At 45.8% G+C, this 18,847-nt stretch overlaps 1 protein-coding gene across 1 annotated transcript; it reads left to right on the top strand.

The window, feature by feature from the left end:
- The first annotated feature begins 2,691 nt into the window (after nucleotides 1-2,691).
- Nucleotides 2,692-18,512, top strand: LOC134530062 (spermine oxidase-like). Its single transcript, XM_063364613.1, has 10 exons — nucleotides 2,692-3,066; nucleotides 3,421-3,569; nucleotides 7,873-8,134; nucleotides 8,516-8,735; nucleotides 8,896-9,129; nucleotides 11,655-11,780; nucleotides 13,887-14,092; nucleotides 15,795-15,918; nucleotides 15,999-16,105; nucleotides 18,334-18,512. The coding sequence occupies exons 2-10, from the start codon at nucleotides 3,422-3,424 to the stop codon at nucleotides 18,356-18,358; spliced, it is 1,452 nt and encodes a 483-aa protein (XP_063220683.1). The 5' UTR covers nucleotides 2,692-3,066; nucleotide 3,421; the 3' UTR covers nucleotides 18,359-18,512.
- The last annotated feature ends 335 nt before the right edge of the window (nucleotides 18,513-18,847 follow it).

Here is an 18,847-nt window from a genome sequence, read left to right on the forward strand (position 1 = left end):
TCACGTATTTTCCCATACAGTAACAGTGCGCGGAACCGGGTTCCGCCCTACAGGATCGGTCACAGGCGGGAACGTGGCAGCCTCTTGTAAAGGGTTTGATTTTCCGTATATTAAGAACCTGGAAACTGTCTTTGAGTGTATCAATTGCTATCCTGGTGACTAAGTCCCTTGGCCACGCGGCCCGAACCCCTCCCTACCGAACACTGAGTAGCCGGCAAAATTCTATCATTCAGGGGCTAGTCGGCCAGGCGACGACAACGCGGTATCCTAGCGAATCGGCTAATTAGTTTTAGCCTGCACGTGGCAGCCAGTAGGCAAAACGTAACAAACAATCATACTGACGCGTCAATTTCTGGGACAGTCCTAAGATTCATGTAGCGTCGCCGGAGTTACGGGCCTATGCGTTCTTAGCCCAGTGTACTACGTAATTATAATTGTGAAGTGTAATCTTGCTTAGGATTCTAGTGTGTTATTTTAGGTTTGTTTTTGTAATCATCGCATCGTGTCCAAAGTGAATGACCTTACCGAGTAGTAAAATCGTGAGCCACCACTGAGCGCATGTGACGATTCGTTTCGGGACAACCGTTACGGTCAGGACGGGCAGCACTATGTAAAGGGCTGTGCCGGGATGAATTAATAAGAAATCAGCCGGTATTTTCTTTTTCTTTTCAGGCGTCCCGAGTGGCCGAAACAGCTCAGGGGGCCCTACTGTGTCGAACCACTGCCTCTAGCCAGTAGCGGATCCAGAGGGGGGGCTAAGGGGCTCAAGCCCCCTCCAAAGGCATCTGGGTCCACTATTGTTTTAGTGTTTGCCTTGATAAAGCCTAGCCTCAGCTGGGTCAAGCCCCTCCCAAACCAAAATCCTGGATCCGCCACTGCCTCTAGCCACAAGGCCGAACCTACCCTGAGATTCCGAACAATACTTAAGTTACTTAAATTCACATAGAGGTAGCGGGGTTAGCGTCAACCTATCCTAATCGACCGCAAAATTTAATGCCACAGCGTTTTATAATGAGATAGAACGGCGTATGATGTATGAGTAAGCTACATCCCAAATAAATACACCTGTTATGGTGACGTCGAACCAAGTGTCTCCCCGGCTCCTTCAGGCCGTTATGCCTCGTCAGTGCCCTATCTTGCATAATTGGTGCAACGAGAGTGTGTTGCTGTGCGACATGTGTTTCTTTCAGGGATTTGACTGTTATGTTATTGTATATATTTTGTTCTAAATTAACTGTAAATAATTTTTCATTTTAATTTTTACTTAATTTTCATAGTTGTATTTGTTCACCGGGCGCTTAGGTCGTGGTTTCTGCCTGTGGCTAATCTGCGTGTTCCACGGGCTCATGGGAGAGGGGGGGAGACGCTGGCGCTCTGGCGCGCCAGGCGAGGTGGGAGAGTCAGTCGTCATCCTGGCATGAGAGGCAGCCGTCGTGCAGGAGACGTCGCTCCGCGATGGTGAGAGAGGACTTGACCGGGCGTGGTGTCTTCAGTAGTCTGGAGCTGTGCCGTGCGGGAGTTAACCATAGTTTTTCAGTCGCATAGTTTTTTTCTTTTCAGTCGCATTTTAGACATAGCCATTTCTCACGCAAGTTTCAACACGAGTTTTGTGAGTCGTGCATTTTTGAACTGAACGCTCGCCGTCGCAAGCTTAGTTTTCATACGCGTCTCCTTAGTCAATGTTTCGTACAGTTGGACAGTCATCGGGTTGAACGCGAGTTATCATATATTTAAGTCTTTGCTACTTTATTTTCCTAGAGATGAGGTCAGTGGAGGATTTGCCGGAAGCGGGACAAACGGGTCTTGTGACATCACCCCTATCATTTTCCACCAGATTAAGTCAGCCGTGTTTAGCGCCACTATAGTAAGAAAGGGTCTTTATCGGCACGGACGGGACGTCCCGTATTTTATTACAGTAAAAGTTCGCGGAACCGGGCTATGCCTTATTGAAATTGTCACAGGCGGATGCGCGGCAGCCCCATGTAAAGTGTCTACCTTGATGTGCATAAAGGACCTGGGAACTTTATTCGGTTTTATTAATTATGGAGACTATATCCCTTGGCCACGCGGCCCGAACCCCCCTCTACCGAACCCCTGAGTAGCCGGAAACACCGGAGCAACTTCAGGGACTAGTCCCCAGCATACGACAGTGGTACGGAAAAAAAGCGTGGATGAACTTCGGGGAACTTCAGGTGTCTCTCTCTCGTCTGTGAAATTTTGGGTTCCCATTCGGGTATGTCCAGAAAGATGAGTGAATCGTAGGCTTCCCTGTATTCGCTGTTTGTTTTGGTCGCATAAGTGGGCGTGTCCCAAAGAGCAAAATGACTTCAGCATCCATGAATAAAAAACTACTCCCTAACTTCTAACCTCCATGCTCTGGATAATCACCTATTTTATAAATATTAACGGAATAATTTACGAAATAAAAGATTTAAAATATTCAGGTTCAAAGTTAAGTTTGTTTCTTTGTTTAAAGTTGTTAGATATTTGCCCTTTCGTCGTAATTTTTTTTTTCGTTGGGTATTTTTTCATGACTAAATTTCGTATTTCGTACAAATAATATTTCATACAAATGTATGGAGTAAAAATTAATTACTCTACAACTACAACACTGCGAGAGAAAATCTGTGCCGAAATCGTCCATTGTAATAGTTTTCCCAACTCCATGGTCCATGGTAATACACGGGAATTGAATTTCGCGGGCGCTCGATCAAGCGAACATCGCTGCAGTCACGTGTCGCCATGTTAATATATTTCCTACATTGTTCGTTTTCAATATTTGATGAATCTCTTTGTTTTAAACAAAACCCTTTTGTAAACAAACCCAAGTGCACCAGCTGATTGCTGGGGCCTTGAGTGTGCTATGAATACTTATTTATTTTGATGTATGTACCATGGTGCGATTGCTCCATACTTAAGAATAGGATCCAATAACAGTTCGTGATTGGCTCAAGATAAGGAATCTAAAAAACTACATGACACATATAAATATATATTTTTTTAAATTTATGATCTGATAAATTGGTTTGCAACGAAGGAAGAAGAAACATCGATAGACAAAAATAGGTATCTGTTATTGACTTTTTTAAAATATAGACACTGGATATTTAACTTGAAATACATTTACTTGCATATTAATAATGTTGACATCCGACCTATCGTTCCCGTCAGCTATTGATAAGGCCCGCGATACGTGGGTATTAGTTTGAAAACTTGTAATATTTTTCATATTGCAAAAATCTGACAAGAAACTCTAAGAAACATCAAACAACCTTTTAACTTTTTTTATCTATTGAACATGTAAAGTAATTTTTTTTCGTCACACTGCCTTGAGTGCTGTACTAGTCCAGACAAAGACAGACACGGAATAACAGTCGCACTTGGAGAGAGTAGGGTACAGGAAGTGGTGCGTGGTTGCAGGATGGGCGTGACGACCCAGGTGGTGATAGTGGGCGCGGGAGCTGCGGGCATGGCCGCGGCCTCTCGGCTGGCCGAGCGAGGAATCACAGACTTCCTGATCCTGGAGGCCGAGGACAGGATCGGTGGTCGGATCCACTCCACTGTGTTCGGTGTGTCTGTCGGCGCTACCGCTGGCTGACACTGCTTTTTCCTTTATTTAGACTGTCACTTGTTTCCACCTTAGAGTAATTTTTAAAATACTTGCGCACTGCTACGTACCCAGCTGAACTGAAGTATTCAGTCCTTCAAGAAGCCTCGTCCGTCCACGAGCTCCAGAAGAGCGGTTAACGTAGCGGGGCTGCACCTGCTGGTTACGTCACGTAATTGTGTGCTCCAAGGTCTTATTGACAAAATGCATTCAAAATGCTTTATATTAACTGGAACCGGCTATAGGCAACCCCTTTTTTCAATGTTGTTTTATTTGTTCTGTTTTAAGTTTCTGTATTTTCATGAAAATTATTAGTTCTGAGTTACTACCATCTGTTATTGATAAATACAAATATTTATAATATTATAGAATCAAGAGCCTATATATAATTTAAATACAATTTTTATTCATTTTTGGCTACCTACAATTAGTGTGTTTTTGCTTTTGAATTTTTTTCAGAAATTATACTTTTGTAGTAAAAATAAATTTAGTCTCATTTATTGAAACCCTAGAAAATTAAGTACTTATGTCATATGAAGGTTAATTATTAGGAAGGTAATTACATGATCGTAAACTGAGACCGACTTTAGTTATTAAGTAAAAAATATAAAGAAATGTAGAGAACTGGATTATTCTAGCTAGTCAATTTAAATTATCCAATTAAATTGAAAAAGAAGTTCAGTTTTCTTGCTGAGTTTTATGTAAAATAGAGAAATTATGTGTTGTAGGAGTTATGTAAATTGGTTGGTATCATAAGAACCCTGTTCAAAGCTGCTTGTTCACAATTTTTTTTACTTATGTATATGTAAATAGTAAGACAGACGTTATATTTAGGTACTTTACACATGTGCCCCTTAGTTGTTAAGTGGTGTAAGTAAAAAAATTACAAATATGAGCTAATGACAGAATATGGTTTTCCTCAAGTGGTGTAAGTCTTAGTTTATAACTACGTTGTGGGGAGCAGCACTTTTTGCCAACTAAACGGAGCCGGCAGCTACACGCATTAGACATAACCTCAAAGCCAGTGTAAAAAGTTTTGCATGCTTTTTCATGTTAATGTTTCATTCAAGCTAGTATTTGCAATTGGTTTATTAGTTTAACTAGTCCATGATGGAAGAAGAAGTTTGTGTACCTCGAACAAAAAAAGTGATTAAGGCAACCTGATTAATATAAATGTGCTGAATTTAAGAAAAACAGAAACAGTGGGAAGACCCCAAGATTTTTAGGGACATTGACTGTGAGTGTAGTAAAGAATGATGTTGAACAAAGAAGGAATTTGCATGAACATTTCTGGGACATAAGTGATTACGGTAAACAGAATGCTTGTTTCTGTGCATTGAAAGGCATGGACTTTGCACTAATGAGAAATGCCCAAGGGATTTAGGGAATATGTTTTTTTTAACTACACATACAGACACTGTTCATGTATGTAAACAGTTTTTTCTTGATAGGTACATTTAATTTAACTGATGGTTGAGTTACTAGGGGTTTATTAAAATTTTAGAGAGGTTAAGTCACCTGTTACTGATTGAAGAAAAAATAAGCCTAATCCTAGTGTGATCCCCCCCGTTGTAGATACAGATTTGGTGAAACAACATATTGAATGCTTTCTCAAACACGAGTCTCACTACACAAGGATTCATAAAAAACTTGGATGTAAGTAAAATGTATGATTTGTATAAGGAGTATAGTATTAATAATAAGCGCTAACCTGTTAAGATTAGTTATTATCTGCATATATTCAATACGCAATATAATCTAGGTTTTCATGCTCCAATGAGTACAAGATTAAGATGAGCAATTCCGATCTGTTAGTTGAAAAAGAATGGTCATTTGAGTGAACATGAGCTACATTTGTGTGAAGCTGAGGCAGCGAGGACCTGACAAAAGAAGATAAAGAAAAATTAAACTAACGATGGCCTGAATGTTTGTTCTATTGACATACAGAAAGCTCTACCATTTCCGATCTTAACAGTTAGTAATGCTTAAAACAACACAACACGTATGCCGACAATGTAGGTGTACACAATTTTAAACATAAAAATGCATATTGTCACATTTTGGATGAAACACAAGCTTCAAGAGTGTCTCAGGAAATCAATCGTGCTTGATAAAACACTTCGATACATGCTGTCGTGGGAAAAAGCACATAATTATTTATTCATACACGTGGTGTGGTCATAACCGTAATATAATATAACCCTATCCTTAATGAAAAATATCCTATCTCCTGAAAACTTTTTCGAAGTAATAGGGCAAAAATTTCTCGTGTATGGCCATTCTTTTCTACCAAATGACTGAGACTTAGGTGCTATTGAAGTATCAGCGAAGGAAAAGCATACCTATTTTTCTTCCTACTGATTGGTAGAGTGTAATGAGCTCAGCAAAACGTAGCAAAAAAAAAATTGTTTCCGAAATAACAAAAGATGACTTTTATAACACAAATCAAATCAAATCTGCAATAACAAACAGGAAGAAAAACGCCAGTAATGAACCAGTAACTTGGTTCCTCATGCAGTAAATTCGGTATGAAAACTGCTCCCCTGTAAGGTGTTGTATGAGGGGTTTACGTTGCTGAACTGACTCCTACTGGAAGACGTGGCCACCGGCTTATAACAGCACACAGAACAATCTCTTCTCTACCCCAGTGGATTACAAGTACAGAGTCAAAGAAAAAAAGACATGATTGACCTCTTACCATTCGTACCACCTAATTACCATCCCTTTTTTAATTGGACTTAACAGTGATAAGGCTTCACGTTACATTGCTCCAGGTGAAGAAGAGGAAGATTCTACCTCTAAAGAAGATCCATAACCTGATCACACTTCAAACTTTATTAAGATAATATTAATATGTTTACCAAGTTGATTTTCATGATGTTTTACTACTTGTTTCTTTAAGTTTCTTTTTGTTTTGCAATATAAACTTGTAAAACATTCTAATGCAGTTCTTTATTTTCCCAAAGTCATAGTAATTTATCTTAAAAGAAATTAAATAACTATAATTCAATATATTATTTAATTTATTTTAATTTATTATAATATATTGTTACGATTGCGCTTGGCTGCAGTGCTTGGCGTCGCCGCGCTCGTTCGGCCTGTCTGCGCCCCCTTCCACCCGCATCCTCTCCCTGGTATCTCGTGTCATACTATCTCGCGACATCCTGACCTTCGCAGCGCGCACCTGCCTCAGATCGAGTTGCTTAAAAGAGGTCGCACTGCAGCATAAAAGGACTCCGACATGTTTATCGGCGCGTTTTGTGGGAATCCGATGCTTCTTGCGTTTATCGGCGTTCTTTGAGCAGCCGCAGCGTCCTTCGACAGGACTCACGATGCGTTCCTGGGCATTTCGATGGCGAAGGTCGCGCGATATCTCGGAGACATTCCCAATTGTTCTGGACGGGAACCCAAGGGCTATATAAGGAGGTGGGGCCGACCTTCGAGAGGTGAGTCAGTCTGAGTGAAGTTCATAGAGAGAGTTCAGGCGGGAGCCATCCCGCAGCGGAGCTTCCGGGGCGATAGTGCCGCGGGTGCGGCAGAGTGGCGAAGTCCTTAGACGAAGGTTCCAGGGCAGGGAGTAAGTGAGTTCGGAGTGTTCAGTCAGGAGTTCTCGCGCTGCGGAGTTTCTGGGCGATAGAGGCGCGGGCGCGGCGGAGTCAGTGAAGTTCCGAGCGAGGCGTCGAGTGGGATCTCGGCGAAGGGTGTGACTGCGGTGGCGGAGTGCGGCGACGGAGTCCCGCAGCGGTGACCCACGAGGGGTGCTGCGGCGAGAGTTGCGCCAGAGGTGCGGCCCAGCGAGGTGTGTGGAACGAGTGACTAGGGAATTGACATTTCTTTGCCAATTTAGAAGATTATTTGTAAGTGACAAGTAGTGGTAATAAATAAAACTGTGTGTGTGTGATAAAAATCTTTAATTGGGCTATCCTTTACGAACCCGCGGTAAATCGTAACAATATATATTTTTCAAAAATTTTAAATATGTCAATATTTTTGGGCTATTCCTAGTATAAATTTTACACTAGGAATATCCCAAACACATTGACATATATTTAATGTTGACTATTTGAATAAATTGAACTTGCCTACACTTTACTATAAGCGCAGAACGGAACATTCGGGCTTGCACCACATGGCAACAATAGGGCTCACATGTAGTAAGATATTGAACCATATTACATGTACTCAAAGAGATGGTTCACGAGGTGTGTTGTGGGAGAAGCGGCAGAGCGCCTGGTGCAGGAAGGCTGTGGCTGTGTGCGTGCCAGGCGGCCACACGGTGGACAAGGGCGGCCAGTGGGTGCACGGGGAGCGCGGCAACGTGGTGTTCGAGATGGCCGCGCCGCTGGGCCTGCTGCGCGACTGCTCCGTGCCGCTGGCGAGCGGCGGCATCGTGGCTGACGGCTCGGGCCGCAGGGTGGACCCTGACGAGGCACGTCTCTTCCTGGGCATACTGCAGGCCATTGACTCGGAGCAGGAGCAGGCCATGAGGATGTTCCCGGGCTCCATCCTCGACTTCTACCTGCAGGAGTGAGTCGCCTGTGTAACACTTACCCTGCGTGGTGGCCTCCGTCATTGGCAAGCTCTATAATCCATCGCCAAGGAATTATTTCAACTACAATGACATGTTGTACATACACTTTTTTTAATGTATATATTCAGAAGGCAAATGTGCCTATAGTATAAAACTATATTTAATGACATTAATATTTGTTACTTAGTTACTGTATATATGGGGTGAACTTAAAACCAACTAATACAAAAGTTAAAACTGAATCAAAGGTGGAGTGACTTCGCAAGCCTAAGATCTTAACCCATGTAGACCGGTTGTTAGAGGCTGAATGTACCCCTCTGGCGATGCCTTGTGTTGAGTGTACAAGGAGATGGCACTAAGGGTGCTGGTGTCGCCAGGTACAAGAGAAGGCTGCGGGCAGAAGGCGTGGACTATGAGAGCTCCCGTCTAGCTGAGCCCTTCTTCCAGCTGTTCTGCCGACTGCAGGAGTCGGTGGACGGCTGCGACTCGTGGACCCAGCAGTCGAGTCGTGGCAGTCGAGAGTACTGGACGTGTGAGGGCAACCTGATGCTCGGCTGGAAGAGTGGCGGCTACCACAGCGTCATCGACCTGCTCACCGTGAGTGCCGTACACTCTCATTCCATCGCTCCCTGGTCTCGTTACAGCTGTGACTCAACAAGGGGGGACAGGACTAGGTGGTGACCTCGTGTGCAGATGGCTCTGTGTACTTGTGTGACCACGTGTCAGTGCTTGTTCAGCCACTGCTCTGTGCTTACAGAAGAGGTTCCCTGATGCCAGTGCAGAGCTGCCTGTCAGGAGCAAGGTGTGTCTCAACAAGGAGGTGACCAGTGTGCAGTGGGAGGGACAGCACCAGGTGGTGACCTCGTGTGCAGATGGCTCTGTGTACTTGTCTGACCACGTGCTGGTGACAGTGTCTCTGGGAGTGTTGAAAGACAAGTGTCAGACCTTGTTCCAGCCCCGGCTGCCTGCATACAAGCTCACTGCTATTCAGGTAATAACGTTTGTGTTATATTTAGCTTAATTGAATCATTATACCTTAATAATTATTTGTTTCTTACTTTACAAATAACTAGTGTAAAGGTTTTCTAATATATTAATCATTTTTAGTGAAATGGTTTGGTATTTAAATATTTTTGTGGTTCGCTAAAATATTTTATCACATTTAATCTTTTGTCATGTTGATAATGGAATTGATCATTTTTCCACTCAGGACCTCTACTCCTGTCTAATCTTGCATGGTACACTTGCAAAGAGCTTCGCTCTGGAGCATCTTGCGGAGGCCATTATTTTCACCTCTTCTGTGGGCTCGCCCACCCGCCCAGAGCTGTGTGGACAGGCGTTCACATGCCCGCTTGCTGCTGCACAGACAGGCGCTCACTTGCTCGCTCACCCACCCATAGCTGTGTGGACAGGCGTTCACCTGCCCGCTTGCTGCTGCACAGACAGGCACTCACTTGCTCGCTCACCCACCCACAGCTGTGTGGACAGGCATTCACCTGCCCGCTTGCTGCTGCACAGACAGGTGCTCACTTGCTCGCTCACCCACCCATAGCTGTGTGGACAGGCATTCACCTGCCCGCTTGCTGCTGCACAGACAGGCGCTCGCTTGCTCGCTCATCCACCCACAGCTGTGTGGACAGGCGTTCACCTGCCCGCTTGCTGCTGCACAGACAGGCGCTCGCTCACCCACCCACAGCTGTGTGGACAGGCGTTCACCTGCCCGCTTGCTGCTGCACAGACAGGCGCTCGCTTGCTCGCTCACCCACCCACAGCTGTGTGGACAGGCGTTCACCTGCCCGCTTGCTGCTGCACAGACAGGTGCTCACTTGCTCGCTCACCCACCCACAGCTGTGTGGACAGGCGTTCACCTGCCCGCTTGCTGCTGCACAGACAGGCGCTCGCTTGCTCGCTCATCCACCCACAGCTGTGTGGACAGGCGTTCACATGCCCGCTTGCTGCTGCACAGACAGGCGCTCACTTGCTCGCTCACCCACCCACAGCTGTGTGGACAGGCGTTCACCTGCCCGCTTGCTGCTGCACAGACAGGCACTCACTTGCTCGCTCACCCACCCACAGCTGTGTGGACAGGCATTCACCTGCCCGCTTGCTGCTGCACAGACAGGTGCTCACTTGCTCGCTCACCCACCCATAGCTGTGTGGACAGGCATTCACCTGCCCGCTTGCTGCTGCACAGACAGGCGCTCGCTTGCTCGCTCATCCACCCACAGCTGTGTGGACAGGCGTTCACCTGCCCGCTTGCTGCTGCACAGACAGGCGCTCGCTCACCCACCCACAGCTGTGTGGACAGGCGTTCACCTGCCCGCTTGCTGCTGCACAGACAGGCGCTCGCTTGCTCGCTCACCCACCCACAGCTGTGTGGACAGGCGTTCACCTGCCCGCTTGCTGCTGCACAGACAGGTGCTCACTTGCTCGCTCACCCACCCACAGCTGTGTGGACAGGCGTTCACCTGCCCGCTTGCTGCTGCACAGACAGGCGCTCGCTTGCTCGCTCATCCACCCACAGCTGTGTGGACAGGCGTTCACATGCCCGCTTGCTGCTGCACAGACAGGTGCTCACTTGCTCGCTCACCCACCCACAGCTGTGTGGACAGGCGTTCACCTGCCCGCTTGCTGCTGCACATACAGGCGCTCACTTGCTCGCTCACCCACCCACAGCTGTGTGGACAGGCGTTCACCTGCCCGCTTGCTGCTGCACAGACAGGCGCTCGCTTGCTCGCTCACCCACCCACAGCTGTGTGGACAGGCGTTCACCTGCCCGCTTGCTGCTGCACAGACAGGCGCTCACTTGCTCGCTCACCCACCCACAGCTGTGTGGACAGGCGTTCACCTGCCCGCTTGCTGCTGCACAGACAGGCGCTCGCTTGCTCGCTCACCCACCCACAGCTGTGTGGACAGGCGTTCACCTGCCCGCTTGCTGCTGCACAGACAGGCGCTCGCTTGCTCGCTCACCCACCCACAGCTGTGTGGACAGGCGTTCACCTGCCCGCTTGCTGCTACACAGACAGGCGCTCGCTTGCTCGCTCACCCACCCACAGCTGTGTGGACAGGCGTTCACCTGCCCGCTTGCTGCTGCACAGACAGGCGCTCGCTTGCTCGCTCACCCACCCACAGCTGTGTGGACAGGCGTTCACCTGCCCGCTTGCTGCTGCACAGACAGGCGCTCGCTTGCTCGCTCACCCACCCACAGCTGTGTGGACAGGCGTTCACCTGCCCGCTTGCTGCTGCACAGACAGGCGCTCGCTTGCTCGCTCACCCACCCACAGCTGTGTGGACAGGCGTTCACCTGCCCGCTTGCTGCTGCACAGACAGGCGCTCGCTTGCTCGCTCACCCACCCACAGCTGTGTGGACAGGCGTTCACCTGCCCGCTTGCTGCTGCACAGACAGGTGCTCGCTTGCTCACTCACTCGCAGCTGTGTGGACAGGCGTTCGCCTGTAACCGCTTATAGAACGGAAATAAAATGTGTCGAGTGCTGAGTGTTGTCATCTTGTTTCAGGGCTTGGGGATTGGAACTGTGGATAAAATATTCCTTCTTTTTCCTCATGAGTGGTGGACCAACGAAGAGAAGGTGTTCAGCATCGTGTGGACTCGTGAAGCCATTCAGGCCTTCCGTCTCGAACAGGTAATTAATGCCATGTTGTGATAGAAGGAATTTTTTTTTTTCAGGTGTTTGCAATAATAGAAAATCAGAGTTTTTACCCTTGTTAAAGTTATTGCTTTTCTTTAAATGATTGTCTCATATTTATTTTAGCTTCACAGTTGTTTGCAGTACTGTGATAAGTGGTTTCTATTCCAGTTGTACCTTCATGGACTGGATTGTGTCTCAGCTCTACTGTGATCAGTTTGAGACGTGTGTGGGGCCCTCCTTGACACAGGCCCTCCGCTCTGGAGCTTCCTCCTCGGGAAGGAGCGACACTTGTCGGGTCTCTGTGGCCACCTTGCCACGAGGTTCGGGTGGCGTGAAGTGCGGGGTTGGCATGACCGAGTCTCTTCCAGGGGATTCCTCCCTTCCCCATCCCCGACCATGCACAAACTTCTAGTCGGAAATTATTTGTCATGACAATCACCGGTGCAAGGTCTTTTACTGTGCCCAACGCAAATCACCGAATCAAGCCCCCTTGACACACTGAAAGCTGCTCCTGTAGTGCAAACGGTTGAAGGACTCGTAACTGATGGGAGGCGGAACTGCCTGCGACAATCTCGAAGACTTCCTGCACTTGGTGACGAACACTGCAGAAGGCTCTGCAAGATGCTCTTGTACTGCTGCATCCATTTTTGATTTATGGAAACTCTCCTTTGTTAGGTCTGTGCAAACCAATCCTCTGAGAATTGGTGTATCAAAGTGCTACTGATATATTCCTGCAGCGTGGCTCAAGTTTCTCTGTGTGCTAGTTTTATGAAAGAACAAAGAACTGAGAAGAAAGAATAATTAGCCTCCAAGGGGTCAAATAATTACATTTAAAGAAGTGATGGTTCAGGGGGGCTGGTAGGGAGGGGGGGGGGGTGACTGCTGCCTCTCCAGCAGACTGCACGGCAACTCACTGCCGTGTTGTTTGGCTCCCAATAAGCCGACACACAGTACACAAAGACTTCACTTGTGCTCAGAAGACATATATGGTGCGACCCAAATTCAAAGGCAGCCCTTAAAAGTAAAACAAATTACCTGGGTTTTTTTACAGGATTCCAATTATCTGGGCGTCAGTAAGCCCTAGTCAACACGGATAATCAGGGGTTTACTGTTCTTTGATTTGTCACTTCAAAGACTTGGCGGTTCTAAATCAACGAGGAAGAAGAATTGAGTATGGTGCCATAAAACAAGAGTATGACAGTGTGATAAATACAGAAGTTCAAGCAGTTAAAATCACAAATCAATTGCTGCAAGCAGTGCAAATTGCACAATTGCAATAAAATGCAGCAAGAGAAAAGATATGCCATCCTAGAGAGATGAGGAGTTAAAACACCATAAAAAAACAAAACAAAAACTGTTTAGAAAAGCTAAGAAACAGGTAGAATTAATAAATATGAGCACATAAAAGGTGTCTAAATTTAGCAGTAGTTTTGCAAATTGTAATTTACTAGCAAAACATGTTTGTAAACAATATATATTGTGTGTACATAAGTTGTATGTGACTTAAAATTCTATACCTTCGAAGTGAATGACTTGAAATATTTTAAAATTATGTGATTTGAATAGTAAAAATAAGAAAACAGCCGGATAGCAGCCAGATCCACCCGGATGATCTGAACATGAGCAGCTCGCTTGTGGTGCCTTGCAGAGTGGTGCCGTGGAGCGCCAGTGTTCTTGTGCAGCACCTTGGCTGGTAGCTGGTAGCAGTGCTACGGCTGGGGCGTGAACCCGTGGTTGTGTGCCACGCCATATTGCAATGGACAGAGTATCACGTTACTGGCTGGATATTGAAATAAAGTACACGCCCACTGTATTTACCTAAGTGCAGTTATAGTTAGTAAAGGTTAAATTATTGCACATGATTTCATGAAACAGGAATTGAAGTATTACATGCATCATTCACTTTTACATTCAGTCAAACAAAATTTGGTTTACCACAAAACAAATTAAATCTAGCCATCGCATCGTAGCCAAGTTTTGAATTCAGCAATAAAATGACTGGTGAAGTAAAAATCATCAAAGTTAATATTTTGGTAAAGATGAAATGAAGTTTTATCTTGAAGGAAAGCCACATTGTAGTTGATTGCCACTGATGCGCAGGACGACGGCAGGCGCTGGCTGCAGGACGTGTTCTGCTTCCACCCCGTGGACGGCGCGCCCAGCACGCTCATGGCCTGGGTCGTGGGGCGCTCGGCACGGCACATGGAGTCACTGCCCCTCCCCGCCGTGCTGCACGGCTGCACGGAGCTGCTGCAGTTCTTCTTCGGCCAGCTGTACGACATCCCGCCCGCTCTGCAGGTGGACAGGTACGGCCCGGTGCATCAGGCCACCTTCCTCAAGTCAATATGGGAATACCAAGCTTGTCAATTAGTGTAAACTGTCGCAGTGAATAAGTGAATAAGTGTTTGTCTGTTGTTAAGAATAAAATACCTTAATAACAAAACATATACGTATATTATGTTACCAATTTAATAAGTTTATTTTATTCTTGAAGTATTTTAATGCTTTAACTATTTTGTTATCTATGCGTAACTAACTATATCACTTGGTATTGTCATATGGGAGGGTTTTTTTGGGTCAGCATTAATAGAGATGTTGGGCACCACCACATGGATGGGCGCGTGGACCCGACCATCGACTGTGTTCCTGGGCCGTGGGAGCTAGGCTTGATTCCCCCCTGCGCGGATACACGAAGACGACTACCAGTGGGGTCTTGAGGTGTGGGCAGAGTCCATGCCATGCTTCGCTGCAGGGGAAAACAAGAATCCCGTGCAATTTATTTTTAAATTAGAAGATTATGCCAATATGTTAAAACTCTTCGGAGAAGAAAAATTGAAATGTCCCAGTGCAGCATTGTGCGACCACGCGTATTATTGGTGGGTAGTACCGCAGACATCTGACCCCACATACGAAGAATTCCTGCAAGCATTTCAAGCAGCAATTTCGGAATGTACACACACAAGGGAATTTGAAGGCCAGGCTATGTGCAGAACGTTTTGACTCAGAATGTAAAAAAATCCCTTGAAATGCCCATGTCCCAAATGTCGGAAGAACCAGGTATCTTGACCTAGAGATGGGTGATGAAGAGTCATGGTCATCGGTCAACTACCGACCGGCTGCCATTTCACAAACGTAACGGAGTTCTGTGAAGAAGTACTGACATCCGACCGCCCTAGATAAACTGAAAAGCGCTACACAGCGTGGTGGTGAGAAGCCTCGAGAACAGAAGGCAGGTCCACTGTACCCTCCATGACAGCGAAGCCACACAGAAAACACCAAAGACAACGTGAACCGGCTAGGTGGGGATTTGCTAAGGTTGGAAAACAAGACAGACCCTGAAACACCAAGCAGTACAAGAACAAGAAGATCTGGTAGAGCAAGCATACACAATCGGACAGCGAGGATGAATACAAACCATGATGAACAACGGAACAATGAACAGTACCGACGAACTCCCAGCGACCAGCGATGACGACCAACCTTCCACATCGTGAACACCTGAACCACCAACCACCTCAGTTGCAGCAACCACCGTCCAATCAGCAGCAGCAACAGCTGGTAGTATTCCCCACTGGAGACGAAACCACTCGGTCAGCACACCATGCCATGAGTTTCCCTAGTGTTTCGCCAGGTTCAATATCATCAACTGCCAACAGAGCTGGCAACATGGCTGGCAATACTTTGGAAAACATTACCTTAAAATATATTAGAATGACTTCAATCGCATAGTTTCATCATACATACTCATTTCATCCTTGGCAAAGCATAATATAAACACCCAGTGTTTCAAAAAAGGTATAAAACCAGTAAAATAGCTTAATATCCTAACTATGGGCTTGGATTTTACAATTACCAGTTTAAGGAGATAGCTGTTTTGCATACGTAATGACATATCTTACTACCGTGCGCACACACGTAAACAACACAACCCACTGGTTTTCACTTCATGCTCACACCAAGTTGTCGTGTGAAAAGGAATTGTAATAAGAGTTTGGGTTCTCTCCGCAGGTCCACTTGGGGCACCAACAAGCACTTCCGTGGCTCGTACAGTTACCGGGGCGTGGACAGCGTTGCGACGGGGGCGACACCTGCCCTGCTGGCCCACCCATTGGTCGACTCTCAAGGCAAACCGGTATGTTTCCTGCTCGTAGGTACATACAGCAGTGTTTGGGACCAGGCACAGCCAGGCAGTGAAGGCATGTCTGTCGACAGGCTGTGTTGTTTGCTGGCGAGGCCACTCACGAGCACTACTTCTCGACGGTGCACGGAGCCGTGGAGACGGGCTTCAGGGAGGCGGAGCGGCTGGCCGCGCTGTGCGGGTGAGTGTCTCGTGTTGCGCTCTACCGACCTGCTCCTCGGGAAGCTAGTCTATTTGCTCTCATCATTGGGATGTAAGTGACTGCTGTTGTCTTCACGTAGGTACTTATTATTGGAAAAATGCTGCACCTGTCTGTGCTGTGAAGTCAATTGGTAACTATCTGCAATATCTCTGATTCCATTTATCAGAAATTGTAATTACTGTGTTTCATCACATAATCATAGCATATTTGATACTAAAATTAAGTTTGAAAAGTATGATTGGGATTGTTATTCGAGAAAAGCAATTTTGTTTATATGGCGTTTGACATAGCATAACTCTTGACCTATGTTAATACATAATAATTTAACTAATTTGCATAGTATTTTTTTCTTCATAATTAATTAATACTCATGTTTTATTAATTATGCATAATTATTTAAAGTATTTTGATTGTGCTTTAATATTAGTATTTCGTTTAGGTTTTACATAAATTAGAATGTAATATATTTTATTATTATTCTTTCACTTTTATTTTTTTTAGTCAGTTAAAATTACCGTATTTACTCGTGTATAGCGCGCCCTCGTGTATAGCGCGCACCACGATTTTTGCAACAAATTCCAAAGAAAAATTTTTTTTTTCCCGTAGATAAATTGTACTAACATTTTGTGGTACCTGTTAAGTAATTACGTATGAAACAAATGATAATTTAAATTGATGTGTGGTGATGCGTCAGGAAAATACTTAAACTCTGCTGTGTAGACGGAAGATAATGAAGCGCTGTATCGTCACAACTGGTACGTGGGCGGGAGGAAGGGAGGCAGGCAGGAATGTGACACGGAGGATTAGATGACTCACCGGTAGCAGCTGCGACGAAGCGAAGGAAGTGGGAGGGGGACTGGTGTCAACATTCTCTCTCTCTCTCTCTCTCTCTTTTATTTTACTAGCTGTAGAGGGGGAGGTCTAAAAATAAACAAGAGACCTGCGAGCTTGCGCGCGCACGTGTGTGTGTGTGTGTGTGTGTGTGTGTGTGTGTGAAAGAGAGGCCTTGTTGCTTGTGCGTATGTGTGGGGGCTGGCCAGAAACGTCACCCGTCAACCGGCAGTTAACGACTTCCACTCCTCCCCGCCTCATCTACTCACTTTTTTTTTCCGTGTATAGCGAGCATCCTTATTTTTTTCCTTTACTTGAGGGGAAAAAAGGGCGCGCTATACACGAGTATATACGGTAATGTGTCTATTAATTGTGTTTGTACAATTATAAAACACATTATGGGCAATAAGACTTGACGTTTCAGAACATTCTAGAGAATGGGAAAAAATAGAGAGACAGGTGCGACACACTGTCACCAGCGAGTTATTTTTCACGCCTCAAGTCAGTGCGTTGTTGGAAAAACCCAGCACATGGTCATCTGACTGCGCAGCAATAGACAAACTTTCGCTGGGCACTGCCTCGCCAGCCAATCAGGGCGAGCCATGCAGTAGTGTGATATTGCCTTCCTTTGTTTCTAACTTTGTAAAGGAAGGTAACTGCGTGATGCAAGGCAGTTGTCGCTCGATAGTTGCCGAATGCGATTGCATCATCGGCAAGTCATGAACTCATAACGAGAATGGACTAAGTGACAATTTAACGCCTGCTGGTCAGGACCAGGCCGAGTTGCAACCTTTTATTATTATTAATTTATTTTTGTACTTTAATTAATTAGAAATTTGACCCCAGGCGCCGACATCGGCCCAGGATGACTTGTCCTGTACCTGGTTAAGTGAACTTAACCCATGGACTTATTTTTTTTAAAATATCAAGCTACAGGAAGTTGTGAAGTTCAACTAGAACTGTGTTGCTATGTATTGTAAATTTTTTTTTATCAGAAAGTAATCCGACCAGGATAAAAACTTTTCCAACTAACAAACTTTTGATCAGAGGACTGAACTGTGGTTGGTACTTTGTATAACTGTCACATTCTGTGTGATACTGCCCAGGTTTAGACGCGTGCTAAAGTGTCTTTTGGCAAGGATGTCGTACTACGTGTGACAAACTGGAGGTACATAATAAGTGCGCTGGGAATGGTAATCACAGCAGAACGGCGCTGTGGCAGACACTGCTTTGACACAGAACTAAGCACACAAGACAATGACTCACAGGGCCTGCTTACCGTCTGAAGCCTCGTGGTGGCGCCTAGTTCCGTGCGCCGGATGGTGGTGAGGCCGTGGTCCGTGTCACGGGGTGTGTGACGTGCTGGGTTCCCCTAGGGCCCCGGGTTCGAGCTCCGAGTAGCGGCCCCGAGCGAGCAGATGTGTCGCCGCCAACGGTAACGCCTGCTGCCGGCGACGATAAGTTACTTGGTTCCGAGTCGAGCATCCACCAAGAATTATCATAGTTTCTGTACTTTATAGCATTTACACGATATTATAAGATTTGTTGGACCAAATATTTGTAGTAGTTCTAGAAGGTAGTGTGTTGGGAGTGTGTATCTGTGGTTGTGCCGGACTGCCTGAATGCACAGAACGAGTTACACTGGCAACGCACATGTAGCGTGACTGCAGGGAAGGTTGCTCTGCTCTCACACTGCTTAGTAATGGCTGTGTTATGTACACAAACGTGTACTAAAAGAAATTAAGATTTTCTTTTTAAATTACACGTGAACGCTATCTCAGGAATTAACAATAGGGCGCCAGAGGTAATCAACAGGTAACAACAAAATAACACTATCAATAATTAATTTTATTGCTTTAACCATAGTATGAGAAACCTCGAGTCATGGAA

Source organism: Bacillus rossius, chromosome 3, assembly GCF_032445375.1.
Source record: "Bacillus rossius redtenbacheri isolate Brsri chromosome 3, Brsri_v3, whole genome shotgun sequence".
Classification (NCBI taxonomy): Eukaryota; Metazoa; Arthropoda; class Insecta; order Phasmatodea; family Bacillidae; genus Bacillus; species Bacillus rossius.

Coding starts and splice junctions, on each gene's coding strand:
- LOC134530062 (XM_063364613.1), top strand. CDS start 3,422: ATGGGCGTGACGACCCAGGTGGTGATAGTGGGCGCGGGAGCTGCGGGC. Junction 11,781..13,886: donor AGGCCTTCCGTCTCGAACAG/GTAATTAATGCC, acceptor ACTGATGCGCAG/GACGACGGCAGGCGCTGGCT. Junction 16,106..18,333: donor CGGCTGGCCGCGCTGTGCGG/GTGAGTGTCTCG, acceptor GGGTTCCCCTAG/GGCCCCGGGTTCGAGCTCCG.